This window comes from Lepeophtheirus salmonis, chromosome 1 (assembly GCF_016086655.4).
Source record: "Lepeophtheirus salmonis chromosome 1, UVic_Lsal_1.4, whole genome shotgun sequence".
In the NCBI taxonomy this organism is placed as follows: domain Eukaryota; kingdom Metazoa; phylum Arthropoda; class Copepoda; order Siphonostomatoida; family Caligidae; genus Lepeophtheirus; species Lepeophtheirus salmonis.
In genome coordinates, this window is record NC_052131.2 from 14,535,962 (window position 1) to 14,552,495 (window position 16,534).

The 16,534-nt window shown below is 33.1% G+C and overlaps 1 protein-coding gene and 1 long non-coding RNA gene across 2 annotated transcripts; both read left to right on the plus strand.

The window, feature by feature from the left end:
* Window positions 1–5,071: 5,071 nt before the first annotated feature.
* Window positions 5,072–13,255, plus strand: LOC121117477 (helicase domino). The gene is made up of 4 exons (XM_040711929.2): window positions 5,072–5,489; window positions 5,620–9,673; window positions 9,868–10,103; window positions 10,240–13,255. The coding sequence occupies exons 2-4, from the start codon at window positions 5,729–5,731 to the stop codon at window positions 13,118–13,120; spliced, it is 7,062 nt and encodes a 2,353-aa protein (XP_040567863.1). The 5' UTR covers window positions 5,072–5,489; window positions 5,620–5,728; the 3' UTR covers window positions 13,121–13,255.
* A 686-nt stretch (window positions 13,256–13,941) lies between these two features.
* LOC139905320 (uncharacterized) lies at window positions 13,942–14,624 on the plus strand. The gene is made up of 2 exons (XR_011779980.1): window positions 13,942–14,215; window positions 14,304–14,624. It is a non-coding gene; the product is annotated as an uncharacterized lncRNA (long non-coding RNA).
* The last annotated feature ends 1,910 nt before the right edge of the window (window positions 14,625–16,534 follow it).

A 16,534-nucleotide genomic window follows, 5' to 3' on the forward strand; every position in this document is an offset into this window, starting at 1 on the left:
GTAGAGTTGTTTAGCCTGAGCATTTTTTATCATGTGAATTATTTGTTGTAGGCAACTTGAACAATGTTTTTTTTTCTATTTTCTCAATCTGTTATTATTATTGTTTCAATTGAGGAGAGAATATCTATTTATTGAGTAACTTCGTGTGAGTGTGATCATGCAAAATGAAGAATAACATTGAAGATTTCTTGGGGAGTTATTTTCTTTATTACCAATATTAAAGCAAAGTATTTCTGTTCTTTGACGCCTATTTACTCTTCACAATGAGTACTATCGCAAGTTGAACTATAGTTATGAATATTTATTGCGTAATCCTAATAAAATGACGAATACTTCTAACAAAAATCATAATTGTTCCAAAAAGTAACACTTAGCAACAAATTGGAACTTTTTTGTTTCTCCACCGTTATCAATACTTGTTTTATGTTGAAAAGCACGTAAATTCTTAACTCCATACTAAAAAAATCTTTATTTTTAAAAGATTTACTTTTTAATTCCTTAAAAGCATTATATAGATTCATACTATTTATTCATCATGAAGAAAAGGGATTTTTGAAAAGGTCTAGAATATATAGTTTTATAGACAATGATTTAGTTCAGGGGTCGGCAACTTATGGCACGCGTGCCACTGCTGGCACGTGGAGGAAAATTCACTTGCATGCCCAAATAAGAACATATTCCCGTAGTTTGTGTGTATTTTTACCATTATTGTTGATAGCGGCACACTCATTCATTAGAAATGTTGAAGTCTCAAAGTCCATGTCTCAAAGATTGCCTTCCCCTGATTTAGTTAATGCAAATGTTATCAGCATATCTGATAACTAATAAATTATGAATATGATAAATAATATCCTTATCTGAATTTGTAAAAATTGCATACAACGGAGAAAAAGTTGTGACACATTTATTTTGAGGATTATGAATGTATCATTTTTTGTGATCATGACAAATAGCCATTCAATTTTGCATTAAAATACATAGATACACACACCCTCCTGTGAAATGGAAATAAGCAATTTCTTTCATTTCCATATTTTTTCCATTCATGTTGACAAATGAGTCAGAATATTTAATAATCACTAAAAAATCAATTTTTAAACCACAAAAGCAAAATTTTCAATTTCTGAGGGTTTTTTAACCTAAAAAAATATAATTTAGAATAAAACTCGACTACAAAAATCTTATAGCTAATGTAACTAATCTACATTTATTTACGAAATAGGCTACTGAGTTCTGGTGCTACTTGTATTAATCTAAAAACGGATATGTATTTATTATATAACAGCCTTCAATTCCATCTTTTTTTATCGAAAGTTTTTATCAAATACAAATTATGTCAAAAAATAGCTTAAAATAATTTCCTATACGAATAATATCTATAAATATTCATTTTAAAGACTAATTTAAGGGATATAATGTAGGAAAGTGGGGAAAAAAATTATTTATTCAGATTTACACTGTAACACCGATATTTTGTAAGCAGATAAAATATGAATATATATTTATATATTCCAATATTTTTTCCACTGTATTCCTTAAATTGAAGACTTATTGGAATAGAATCCCAATGAATAAAAGATAATAAACTCAATATCATTTCTTTATAATATTTTAGGGCAGAAATGTTCAGTTGAAACTCTTGACGTTTTATTCAATTACTCTGAGATTATTCGGATTAGACATACTAAATGTAAAAAGAAGAAACTTACATTTATTTAATAAAGAACGAATTAATTAAATAACACTCATGATGCGTACTTTTTCTATAAATTGTATTTAAATATGAAATGTCTTAGTCCTCCCTACACTCTAGTCATAGTTAAAGTTTAAACTCAATAAACACCTATTATCCCAGTATGCATGTCACATTTTTTTTTTTTTGGGGGGGAATAAATGCCTTGATATACCTCTATATACATTGTAAATATTATTTTGGTTTGCCGTTTATCTTTCACATTGATTATTTCCTGAAATCCTAATTAATCATTATTGTCTTAAACGTACAACTTCTCACTTCGAATTATATCTTACTAACAATAAATTATGAATATCCATACTATTAAAAAAAATGTTAAAACATTTGAGAAAATGACCTAATTGGCTATATACCAATTAATTTTCGGTCCTTTTTTCTATCTATTTTATTTAAGGATAGCTTGATATTTATTGTGGAAATCATTACCTAATATTAAGATGCATATTGTTTCTGGATCCCTCCTCGATTAAAAAATAACCTAATTTAAATAATTGACATTTTCATTAATAATTTTATTTTTCTTCTTCATTTTAATTAGTGACGGAAGATTTAAAAAAAAAAAAATTCCGATGCGATTCTAGCATAAATTCCCGTTGCCGATTCTTTAATATTTTAAATAATAGTTATTCTGCTATTAGGGGCATCCACAGAATTATATTTCAGGGGAGGCTTGGTTTTTGGAATTATTTTTTTTAAAAATTGAAAAATTATTTTTTTTTGACAAAAAATTTAATTTTTTGGAAAAAAATTCCAAATAAACAATTTTTTGGAAAAATCTACAGCTATTCACAAAAAATTTAATTTTTTGGAGAAAATTTTAAAAGATCCACAGCCGTTCATAAAAATAGAAATTTTCGGGGAAAAAATTCCAAATATCCATAGTTGTTCTCAAAAAAATTTAAAAATTAAATTTGTAATATAAAGTTAGGTGAAAAAAAAATCATATACTAAATTTTTTGGACAAAAGCTCCAAAAATACATAGTCATTCACAGAAAATTAAATTTTTTTGTAAAAAAAAATCAAATAATGAGTTTTCTAGTAAAAAACAATAATTCTTTTTTTTTTTTTGGGGGGGGATAATTAATAACGATGTTATTATTAATTATAAAACTTACAGAATCAAAACTTGTACAATCAGGGAATAATTCACTACTATAAATGTTTCCCTATTCTTTAATAGAAATTCTTATAGAACATAGTTCTCAGAGAAATATCAAAAAATATTTATTACACTAACAATGATATATTTTCACTCGTAGACCCTCAATTATACATAGATATCCGATATATAATAATATAAAGTCATTCGCATCAATACAGCGTTTTTACGTGACGTCACATTATTGATGTTGTCTATTTTGAGGTTTCTCAACCAAGTTATATAACAATGAAAACACTTTTTTCAATAATATTAAGTAAAATAGTTAACTTTTGGATGTCAAAATGAGACCAACAAATAAAAGGACTCAATACTGTCCATCAAAATAGTATATATCTATTGCCTAGTTTTATTATATATCGGACCTTAATATTTATTAAATATATGTTATTATAGTTCATTCGTTATACAATCTTATTTCTGTGTTGTGGGTAAAAATTAGCTATTACAATGGAAAGAATATAATATTTTTCTCAAATGATCAAACTTTGTTCCTAATTGATTAAAAAAAATGTACAAATCTAACCATTTTTAGGGATATCAGTAAATATTACTTCGATTTAATTCAAATATCAGTGTTTATCATTGACGTTAAGTAGTATTCAATAAAAGTTTTAATTATTTTTCTATCAATAAAGCCATTTGAAGAAGTTTTATTAAGGTTTATTGGAAATGTGTTAATTTAAAGTAGTAAAAAGATTAACTTTGAGGCCACAAAATGGCAAATCCTTCCATAAAGGATGCAATTTATGACGTCAGTGAAAATAAGAATCCATCATATTTTTTTATTTGTTATCTGTTGTTATTAACCTTTGATCTTACGTAAACAGGAGAGAAAATTACAACATTGCGCAATAGACCAGCTGTTTGAAAAAAACAAGTTTTTAATCCCCAAACGGAATTGTTTGATCCAGAAATTTCATCACTACTTCACTATTGTTGAATTAATTACATAATACAATCAAATAAAAAAATACTAAAATGATTTTAAGTACAAAATAGTTAAACTAAAGATTAAGTATATGATTAAATTAACTTTATACGACAATTTTATGAGTTATTAATAATTAGTTCAGTGATCTAGAGTATTAATTCATAGAACAATTGCAAAGTGTATTACCAAGTACTGATGGTATTTATCATTTAATAAAATACAAAAAAAAAAAAAAAATGATATATGACAGAATTGATAATAATTCAAGAAAATTGTAGCTTATACGTTATAGCCATACAGAAATAAGTGGACTTATAGTCTAAAGTATATTATACTATAACACAACAATAATTCTAAAAATACAATTAATATTTATAGGATTTCGTTATAATTCCGAAACAAAACGCAGCAGACTTCCTCCCTACTTAATATAGCGTACTCTCCCCCCCCTTGGTTAGTGTTTTTATTATTATTATTGGAGGAAAGTACCTAAGCGTCTCTGGACCATAGATAAGTACAGATTCCTTGAGGGCGCTGGTATCGCGTGCATTCACATCAACTATTGTGTTACCCCATTGTATGAATTATGATATACATACTTTTATATTTTTTTAAACAAGAAATATAAAAAAAAGTATACATAAATATAACATAAATCCTTCAACAACAGCTGACGTCAACTTAAGTCGATAAAAACAGAGTCTGAACCATCATTCTAGCTACAACTTGATAGTATTATTGGGTTATTTATGACGTCTCTCTGACGCAAACAAAGGTTCCTTTCCCCTTCCAATCTTCTGTCTTTATTCATTTTGATATGCCTCTTTGTCTCTCTCAACCTCTTATCCCTTATATTTACCAATAACTCATTTCTTGTATAGATATTTACTTTATAATTTCGAACATAACTATCATATTTCAAATTCTTCTTTAAAGGATTCAATGTCACTATATTATTGTGTAAATTATATTTATATCCGCCGTTTTATCACAAATGGTCAAGATATTTTTTTATACAGCGGAATAAATACCTCTACAAAATAACACTAGAGATAACTATGGTTTGGAATTAGGATCTTACTTAAATCATTATTATAGAATAACGGAGTATGATTTCAGTATGTATTGTAATCAATGTAAAGTTTATATCCAAATACTATGAAGGGGGAGGGAAGGAATAATAAAGCGTACGATAGAGGCCGCCACTGGTTTTAAAAAGGAAGCGTCCTCTATTATGATTTGCCTTAGGGAGATGTGTCCCCATTTTAGCTTCCTATGAAGTCAATAGCGATTGAAAATTTGATCATTAGATATCAGTGAGTTGTTAATTTGATAAGGAACTACATAATGAAAATAAATGTTAAAAAAGTGGAATAAAATTATCTAGTTGTAATTTTGAATTTCCCGCTTTGACTATTCTATCGACTATCACTTGAGTCTTGCTGAGCAGTGAGCAATGAGCAGCTTGGAGCATTGCTAGATAGAAGAAGAAAGAAAAGGAAAAAAGAAGAAGGAAAGGAAAGAAAAATATATCTAATGAAAAGGAAGATCCCCCTTTATTCTCGGGATTACTCATAGTCATTTTACGAATTAATTGGTGATTGGGGAGTTCCCCCAATTGGTTACATCATTTTCCGAGGTACTCATCTTCTTCATTAAAGGAGTGATAAGGAGATCAGTCCCTGAGTATTGTTGATATTAATGGATTTCTCCTCGCGGCTTTTTTCCTTACTCTTGAGGCGCTGACGGATTTTTGTTTTGTTTTCTAGGATTCATCTTCTTGAAGGGATGTGGATCCCGTGTTGAGGCTAATGGATCCCAAGTAAATAGTAATGATGAATCCCTATAGATAAAGGCGACTCAAAAGAGATAACAAAGATGAACGAGGATTCGCGTGAAGAAGTTCGTTCTCCAACGGGTCGTCCTCCATCTTCGGGACCGGTCAGAAAGAGATTAAAGCTCGAAGAAATGGAAGATGAGGAGGAAGAGCATCGGCGTGAACTGTATTTGGAGCGTCAGTCTCGACTGGAAAGCCTCATCTCTTCTTATCGAACGCATATGCTGGAGCTCCACAGCCTCACCTCTTCTTCTGAACCCTTCCATCAATATCTGAAGTCAAGGAAGGCTCCAGAGTCTGTTCTCCTTCGAGTTGAGAAGGATGCTCCTCCCATCCCTTCTCCAGAGCTGGAGCTAGAGATGGGGCAACAGCAAGCAGAGCCCTCAGTTCCTTCTCCACTAAGAACGGGAGCTTCGCCGACTCTCATCCCTTCACCTAAAATACGACGACGTCCAACCTACCAGCCTAAAGCCAATTTCCTTTCCCCTGTCAAGTATGGAGAGAATCTTCTACGCACCACTCCCTACATGGCCACACAAGACTCCACCTTTCCTCGTCTAGTTCGTTTCACTAAGGAACAGTTGGTGGATAAATGCAAGCAAGAAACATGGGTCATTAAGCGTGTTCAAGATTTAATTCGTGAAGGACTTTGGTCTAGTAAAAGACTTCCTAAAGTTGTTGAAAGGCATAGGCCACGGGTGCATTGGGACTCTTTATTGAATGAAATGCAGTGGATGGCAGCAGATTTCCATCAAGAAAAAAAGTGGAAAAAAGCAGCAGCTAAAATGCTAGCATACTCAGCCAAGGAATACGTTGAAAAGTTGCAGGCCAAACGTCAGTTACTCAAAGAAAATGAAGAATTTCGCATCAGGCGCATTGCTAGTTTTATTGCTAGTGAAGTAAGGTCCTTTTGGATACGAATTTCTCAGTTATCTGAAGTAAAACTTAGACGGCAACAACGGATTATGCAGCATCAAATGCTGGAACAACAATTGGCTTACGTTACACAATCTGAAGAAAAACATCAGAGAGATGACTTTCCTGTGGAAGGATCAAGCAAAGATAATAATTGTGAGCTAATGAGTGAAAATGGTGTCAATACGGATGATGAAGATGATGATGATACTAAGGAAATTTATTCATCGTCAACATCAGATGATGATGATGAATCCACGATATTAGAACAAGAACTATATGAACAACGTCAAGAGGAAGAAAAAAATAAGTTATTTTGTTGTTCTAAAAGTGGCCATGAAGTGGAACTCACAAAACTGTTATCAGACTCACAGACACCTTTATCTCAGATATTAAGATCAGATTATCCTGGTGTATTATCCGAGTACCTGGATCTATACGATCAATTAATTCAAGATGAACAAGCTGAATTCTCATCATCAGATGAAGCAACCTCTTCTGAAGACGAGGGTGATGAGCTTGAGCTTATGACACCTCCTGAAAGTGGCAATTCATTGGAGATATCATTAGACTCTCTCCTATCTAAAAATGATACATCGAACTCAATTAATAATTTACGAATCCGTGATATTCAAACGTTAGCTGAAGAAGCAGATCGACATAAACCCCTCAAGTCTTCACTTCGTCAACTCGAAGTTCCGCATCAAAAGGTAATACCTTTTATTCGTGGAGATTTGAGAGATTATCAAAGAATTGGTGTTGATTGGCTTATATCTATGCATAAGAGTAAAATTAGTGGAGCCATAGCCGATGAACCAGGATTAGGGAGAAAAATAATGATCGTCGCTTTTCTTTCGTGGTTGTCTTCTAGCGATATGTGTAGGAAGCCACATTTAATAATTACACCAGTATCTTCAATGTCAAGCTGGTCAAGTACATTAAAGAGGTGGTGTCCTTCTTTGAATGTTCAAAAATATGATGGCTCTGAAAATCTTAGAAGATCTCTTAGAAAATGTTGGAGGTCTAATCAAATTATATTGACATCTTATAGAGTATTTTTTGGCGATTCACATCACTTCTTGAAACGATTTTGGAATTATTTAATTTTACATGAAGCCCAAAATCTTGGACGTGTTAGTCAAATGACATCTATACTTGATTTAAAAAGTCACCTTAGACTCTCTGTGTTAGATGGGCATTTACCTTCTAATCCTATCGATTTGTGGAATATTCTCTACTTGCTGCAACCCAAGACTTATGCATTGCATCAAGAAATTGAATCTAGGACATTTGTTGAAGGAACTGAAGAATACGCCGAAACAGTCAAGAAATTACATGCTATTATTAGTCCATTCCTTCTAAGGAGAACACGATCTCAGGTTGAAAGACAACTGCCGTTACCTGAGGAAAAAGTGTATATACTGGAAATGATGCCTAAGCAACGTCGTTTATACGATGACTTCTTGGCTACTTCTGATACTCGATCTACTCTACAAACAGGCGATCCTGTCGCAGTATCAAATGTTCTTAAAAAACTACGGTTAATATGTGATCATCCATCTCTCGTTTGTGAAGGAAGGCCACAAAGTCCTATTTGCTTCCCTTTAATTCAACCTTCAGTCCCTAAGCTCATCGAATCTGCAATTCAGTATGATCCCTTCAAAAATGTTGACTTGAATTCTATGAATTTTGTATTCTTTACCCATGAAACGACTCTTACCGTTATAATAAGTGATAGAATTCGAAAGTCTAGAGCATCTAAATCCCTCATTGAAGAGTTACCACTTAAGTCTGATTCTTTAAACTTGCCTCCAAGTGTTCCAAGTGGAAGATTGACACTAGAGTTCCAAACATCCAGTAATTCTTGTAATTCATCCTCTACTAGAACTTCTCAAAATTCTTTTTCAAGCACTAATAGCAGTAGTCCACATATATTACTTTCAGCTTCAGTTATAAAATCTCTAAAATCTACTGTTAATAGTAAGGCATTTCTACCTCCATCAAACTCTTCAAATAGTGTTCCCAGCTCTCTTGGGGCTTTTCATAAAGAGTCCTTGAGGGTTATTGCAACATTTAATGAGCGACGCTGCATGGGACTACCTTTGTATGGTAAAGACCTCGTTGATATTTTAACGATAGTTACATCCATGAGACCCTGTAAATCTATGTTCCGTGGTATGGGGCTCGTTAATTGTGTGACTGCTTTTGAGGGAGCAGAATCTCGGATTAAAGATAAAAATCATTTTCGATATCAAACTCAAGGCCTACGATCTTTAGTTAATGCATCGAATGTCGCCTTCAAGCAAATTCATTCTGAAAGTACCATTATTTCAAAAATCTTATGCTACACATCTCCAGTTATCCTATTTCCCCAAAGTGTTCCTCGTTCAGTTTTAGATAATGATTTGAACACTCGCTTATTACATTCCGTCAATGAAAAACCAAATTTAATTTCTTATCGAAGTCAACTCATATGGAACCTCCCGCCCTCCGCAAAATTGAATAAGCTGAATGAAATAATAATAGATGCAGTCAAAAGAAAGGAACATGTGGCTATATTTTGTGAAGTTAAGGAAATGAGGGACTTAATACAGATCTATCTAAGACACAAGTTTTATTCCTACACTGTTTTAGAGCCTGAGAATTCCTTTGAATGCAACTCTGAAAGTTTACTCTCTTATAATATGTCTGATGTATTTATTTTACTTACATCCACTCGAACAAGTGCTATTGGACTTAATGTATCATCTTTAAATATCAAAAATATTGTTCTGTATGATTCAAGTTGGGATCATGACGGATTCAGGTCAAATCCATGGGTACAAGGAATTACTCGCTCTCCTGGTGTTGTAATTCATAGACTCTTATGTAAAGGGTCAGTGGAAGAAAGTATTTCGAGAAAATCTGTGCAAAAGAAAATTGCAGCAGATCTTGAAATTTCTTGTGACAGTCCTGAAATATCTTGTTCTACTATCGAGGATTTATTTTCTACTAATCTGCGGGAAAATGGGACTCTCAATCATCAAAACATTGCTTTAGATGAAGAGTCAAGATCTAGAGAGAAATTAAGGGTAAGACATTATTTATTTTTTAAATCAAATTATATTTCCATGCGATTATGAAAGGAAATTTTAATCTCTTAGTTCGTTTCTCAGCATCATTGTCGGATTTAAAGTCCTTCAGTGAAGTGATATCACTGTACTCTATCATTAGGGTCATATTTTATTAATACATAGTATTGTTTCATTTTATAACTTCGTTTCAGATGCTATCGAAAGAATTGCCACATTTTAGAGTTGACACCGACAATCATGAACCTAACTCTCTAACTTTAGATAGATTATGGTCATCAAACGATTCTAATGATATAATCAAATCAATAGTTGTAGACCTAGCTGAGCTGGACCCTGGTTGTGTAGATAGTTCGTCCTTTCAAGAAATCATTAGCCATCTTGACATTTCTACTCACAAAATATTTGATAACCTGAAGCCCATTGAAAGGTAGATTGAAACATTTATCAATATAAGATTTTTTTGTGGGCACTAGTGTATTTTTTGTTTAATTAATGTCAATGAAAAAAAAGTATTTTACTATACTAACCTTTTATATTAATGGTCATTATATATACCCCATTAGATTCGGAATGGTTAAGCAATCGAGTTCTGATTGTTGTTATTTGCCTCGTTTTTATGAAGAGTCCGATGATTTTTCATTGAGAAATCGCATTGAGTGGGAAAAACGACATCATACTAAGTTGATGGAATTTGAAGAAGAGGTTAACAAGCTGGAGACAATGACTATGCTTACTTATAGTGTAGATGACGCAAACAGGGCCTGGTATGGCTCTACTGGACAGCCTATGCCTCTTTGGCCAGCTCCTTCTCCCACTAATGGAACTGCTCCTGCTATTGAAGGAATCATCAATAATAATGATCTCATTGAATTCCATCTTTCTTTTTGGTACGCGACTGATCGTGTAATGGAAGATCATGAACTTCCTCCAGTATACGTTAAGAAAGAATCCCTTAAGAGAACATCATTTGAAGCAGGGATTTCTGGAGGAGCGGATTCAGGTCTACCCGAAATAAAACCCAAAATGAAAAAAGATGAATCTTCAGCTCATGCTCCGAGATCACTTTTTGATCGACCTACTCCTGCTTTGTTAAAGGCTCGTAAGGATATGCGTATAAATAAATTTCGTAGCGGAACTTCAGTCAGTATATCGCATGGATCGTCAGGAGTGTCCGCCAATAATACATCCAGTAGTACTACTCCAGTCAATTCAGCTGTTGCAGGAATTCGCACGCCATTGCCTCGTACACAAGTTGAAGCTGAAAATACTCCAGAATGGTTAATTCAAGAAGATTGGGCTCTTCACCAAGCAGTTGAAGATCTTCTAGAATTACCGTTAAATCTCACAGTTCTACATCCTGGCCACACGCCCAATTGGGACATGGTCGCGGATATGGTTAATTCTGTGAGTCGAATATATCGTGGTCCTAGACAATGTAAAAATCGATATGAGTCTATAATTGTCCCAAGGGAGGAAGGTCGTATTCTTTACGACATCATCCCACCTTCCATTTCATCAACACCTTCCAATGTTGTCAATAACGGTTCGAGTCCCCTAAGTTCATCAAAAAAATCTAAGAAGAGCAAAAACCTTCTTAAGATGATGCCTTCAAAATCATCATCATCAAATAATAATAGACCCATGAAAACATCGCAACTTTATTTACAAGATAGTAACAATAAATGGACACTATTATATCGTTCTCGTTTTGAAAATATCAAATCAGTTGCGAACAAACGAACTCCTACAGCGAAGCCCTTGCTTGTTAATCCAACTCAAAAGAATCCCAAGCATGCAGCGGTTCTAGCAGAGTCTGGAATTACTTATGACCTTCCTTTTAATCCGATAATTGTTGCGCAAAATCGTGCAGATCGTCTTCAAAGGGAAAAACAAAAGTCCCAACAGCAACAACAACACGATTTAACACAGCAGCGCATTGCATCCGCTCAAGCAGCAGCTAATGCAGCTCAGCAGTCTGCTGCTGCAACAGCAGCCCGTGTTGTCAACGCTCAAGGTTCAGCCTCTTCTGGACAGCAACAACAGACTGTTGTAGTTGGTATTAGTCAGCATCCTCAAGGAGTATCTGCTGCTCAAACTGCAGCAGTTGCTCGAGTTCAACAGCAGCAGCAACAACAACAACAGCAGCAACAACAATTGCAAGAAATGGTAAGAAGTAGTAATGCCACGGTGGTAGTAACAAGTCCTTCAACAGTGGTTACTCTGGCAAGTTTCAATCGTCTTCAGGCAGCTCAAAAAGTGATAAGTCAAGGTGGAGCAGTTGCAGGTAGGCCTCTCACACCCCACCAAGTGAATCTTCTTCGACAACAAGCAATTCTTAATAATAGCAAATCTGAACTAAGTGCTGCACAAAAATTAAGAATGCAACAACACCAGAGTGTTGGAGGGGTAACTGGAGTAAATTCTTTAGGGTCAAAGGTATCTGTAGCAATGGCTCCTAGTGGAACACTCCAGGCTGCGGGAATGACAGTTGTTACTCAAGCTGGAAATCTATCCAAAAACCCACAGATCCGACAATTGACGACTGCTACTGCTGGAGGCTCCAAAACGACTAATGTTCGAGCCATGACGGAGCAGGATATGAAAATATTGGTGGCTAAACAGCAACAACTTCAGGCTACTGGGAAAGTTCAAATCCCTGGCAATGTCACTGCTGCTCAACTTTTTGCTCAAGCTGGTATTAAAGTTCAAGAAGGAGGTGGGGGACAGTCAGTCGCCACTTTAGTTAAGACTGTATCTGCCATCGGTCAAGGAGGTCAAGTCACAATTCCTGTTCAGTCAGTTCCTCATGTCAAGGCCGCTCTTGCTCGTGGACAACAAATGCAGATGAAACTGTTGCAACAACAATTGCTTCAAAGAAAGACGGTAGGAGCAGGGACCTCTTCTACTGGAGGGCCATCGTCAGGACAACCTCAACGAGTCGCTATTGGTGGGGGAAAAGGACTCCCTACGCAGCTTATAGTACAGAAAAATGTTCCCCACCAAGCCGTGACTGTTCAGCAAATTTTAAAAGGAGCAACGCCTCATGCAGTTCTGACTAAACAGGGACAAGGACAACCCATCCAAGCACGTGTTATTCCTGCATCCTCTACTGGGCGCAATCCTCAGACTATTCAAGTTGTAGCAGCGTCATCTGGACGTGGTTCAGTTCAAGGAGGACACATAAAAGTTGCAGCCTCATCGGTTGCAAGTAGTCAGCAAATACTTAACCAAGTTTCAGCTGCTTTAGGCCAGCCAGTTTCAATGGCTGTACGTACCTCAGATGGAGCCCCTGTTTCCGTAGCTCTTCGTTCCACTCCTACTCCAGTTCAACAAGCGAAAGCTATTATCACATCCACAGCCAATCTTAATTCACCTTCATCAACAGGGGGAACAACCTCGTCTTCTACGACTCCTTCCTCTGGGATTAATAAAGACAGCAAATAATCATTATTATTATTATTACAAAAACTACTACTACTACTACTACTATTATAACTATTATTTTGAAATTGTCATATTTCGCAAGCAAAGCTGAACTCTGTTATCGTGACTTTTTTTAATATATATTTTTGTTGCGTTTTTTGCATCTTTTTTATTATTCATTCAAAACCAAAAAAGGCCACTTTCCCCATCCCCTTATTTTCTTTCTTATTTTAAGATAAAAAAATCTGATTCTTTACACAGCATATTTTTTTAGAGAATCGCTATACACAAAAAAAATTACAAAAGTAACTTAGAAAATCTAATAAAAAGTGCCAATCTTTATATTGTATTATTATGCCCTACTTATTTCCCAATGTTCTTTATTTTGTCTTCTTAAAAGTGTAGAAAGAAAGAAAAATCACAATGAATCGATGAGAATGATAATGTTTATTTGTTTGTTTGTATTCTTCTCCTTGGGGAAAAAAAGAAAAAAAAATACTTAAAGAAAGAACATATATATTTTTATTATTATCATTATACCTATATATATATATTTAATTATATACATGTTCAACTTATTATCTATACTATATATGTATATATATATATCCTTATAGTATACATATATATTCATGTCATATTTATTCGATTCTTTGAGTATGTTGATTGGCAGATTTAATAATTCATTAATTATACAGAATAGTTATTATTTCATACAAACGTTTACTGCTAATGATATTATTCGAGTTAAAAAAAAATATCGGAAAATAAAAGTACAAATTATTTTTTTTTATCATTAAGTTATGCTGATGATATTTTGATGGTTTCAAAACAATAGTAAATAATAATAATATTATAAGGACCACTACACACATTTAGAGTTCACTTCTTACCCTTGCAACCCTCCCTCTTGTACTCCCCTCCCTTATTTTAAAACTTTTTCTCCTTTCTAGAAAAAATGTTATCCTCTTAAAAGTGTGAATTCTGTGCGAAAACTGAACAAAATCTCCTCTGAAGCTGCTCTTTCTATACCAGCCACATTTCTACCTAATTGCCCTCTTCCTCCTCTTCTACACACTGACGATGTATGCTTTTATTTTTACAGGTTAGGGTGAGGTATGTAGACATTGAAGATATTATTGATTATAATGAATGATGTATTATAATATTTCTTTCTTTCTTATTCTCGCAAACTTACAATTAGTGAAGAAGATTCTCCAATTTCAGTCTTTTTATATTTTTTTTATTTATCCAGTCGTAGAATTTTTTAATTTTCTGTTCTAAGAAAAAAAATGACTTAGCTCTGTACACAAAAAATCTTTTGATTATAACTACCTATAACGTTTTATTATTATAATTACCATTATTTTTATTAATTATAGATATCCCATACTTGTTGTAAATGTGATATAGAAATTGAACTGATTTTTAAAGTAGGAAAAAAAACACAATCCATTTTCATCTCTTTAAAACAAACGCTTAAACACTCAAATGTTAAAATAAAAAAAAATATTTATGTAGTTAATCATCTTCGTCAGGCATATTATTTTGGGCCGGGAAGAAATAGAACATCGACAACGTCTAAGCCTTGATGAGTGATACAAAAAATCATTTCCAAAGGCAAGCAACCCTTATTTTTGAATGTAAGAAATAGATTTGATTTTGTGTTATGTGTGTATCTACAGCTGAATCATTTTAAACGAAGAATTTGCAGTCCTACTTGTGATGGAGATAATGATCATAACTCATTTAGAAAGTGGGGTAATTGTTGTGTGCCGGTGCTATTGAGGTATTAACAATGGGGTGTCATTAAGAAATTTTGAATTACGTAAGCAGTGACTATAATAAACGTAAATGAAGACCTTCTGTAAAAATAAAATATACCTATTCTATAAAAATGAATTCATGGAAGTACTTAAAATATTAATTTTTAAAAATAAAAAAAACCATTAAATTAAATATGAAAAGTCTTGTAAAACGGACCCAAAAACCATTGACCTTTTTAAAAAAAATCATGAAACAACAACATTCTTACATTAAATTAAAAATAATTCAAAAGATTTATTTTATCATTTTTTGGGAAAATGAAAAGGGCCATCCATATCCTTTAATCCACCCCAACCACGAAAAAATAAAATCTTCACACTTCTAATAAACAATTTGATTGGATTGTTATAGAAATCATCTATTCTTTCTACTTTTTTTTATTAAATTATCTTGAGTTTTCTTCTTCAATTCTTATGTGAATTTTGATAAATTGCGACTTTATCGCCTCCGCCTTTAGAATGAATTCATTTATTTCCACGACTTTTTGCAATTTTTTTCATCTTGATTATTATTTTTAATGGGTTTGTTTATATCAAAGTTTGGCAAGGACCCTTGAACACAACCTCACAAATATTTACTTTTCTTTTAAACTATGGCATAATATCCAAGCCTGGAGCTATTTGATTTAAAAAAGTTCTTAAAATTAATTATAACTAACAGATGAAGAACATCGCAACTAACGGCAAAGTATGAATCCACTCTAAGTATATTAAAACAGGTGTTTATTTCACTTTTTAGAAAATATCTTACAGTCATTCTGAGGGATTAAAATTGCTTACTGCTTTTAAAAAAATATTACAAATCCATTATCATTTTCTTGAAACATCGTTGACGTCACCTTTTGACTGACTCTTCCTTATTGTCGTTTAACATCGTTTTTGACGACCCACCTCTCTTTTATAGGAGATACGACATATCAGTGGCTTAGAATTTACAAGGGCCTCAATATTAAAAGCAGGGCTTGGAATATTTGTACAGGCTCTGTCTACAAAAATTAAAATAATTTATGTAAATAAAACTTATTGCATTTAGTGTTCGTAAAGTTTTTTTTTTCTAAATGGTTATAAATTATAATTATTAAGTACTATTAATTTATGAAACTTGAAAGTTAACTAATTAATAAGTTTAGTTCAAAAATTTCAAACGTGCTCTATATTCTATACAATCAAAATTCCCGAACATCTCTCATGTCTAAATTATTATATCGCGTAGCCAATTTAATACGTGTAATGTTGCAGTGGGAGTTTGGTTTTATTGTTGTTCCTCTGTTACGTGTGTATAAATTATGTTCAGAACGTGCGAGGAGGAGGGGGAAAAAAAGACATATGGTATCATTGTTTAAAATACTGATGTGATTATCATCTGCCTGCTTTATTATGATTTTTGAGGGTATAACGAATGTATTTATTAGCAAAATGTTTAATGAAGATATACTACGTATAATTGACTTTGACGTTTTTATCCGTTACAGTAGATTTGAAAACGTCACACTCCATGAAATTGTAATTCATTATGAACCTTATTCTCAGAATAATAGCTAATGAAACGACAAAGTAGAGTATTTGAAATATATTTGAAGCTCAAAGTTTAAAAAAGAAGGCTTTAATG

Excerpts from the sequence above, each read along its gene's own strand:
- LOC121117477 (XM_040711929.2), top strand. The coding sequence starts at position 5,729 with ATGAACGAGGATTCGCGTGAAGAAGTTCGTTCTCCAACGGGTCGTCCT. Across the intron at positions 9,674-9,867 it reads GATCTAGAGAGAAATTAAGG|ATGCTATCGAAAGAATTGCC; the intron begins GTAAGACATTAT and ends ACTTCGTTTCAG. Across the intron at positions 10,104-10,239 it reads AACCTGAAGCCCATTGAAAG|ATTCGGAATGGTTAAGCAAT; the intron begins GTAGATTGAAAC and ends ATACCCCATTAG.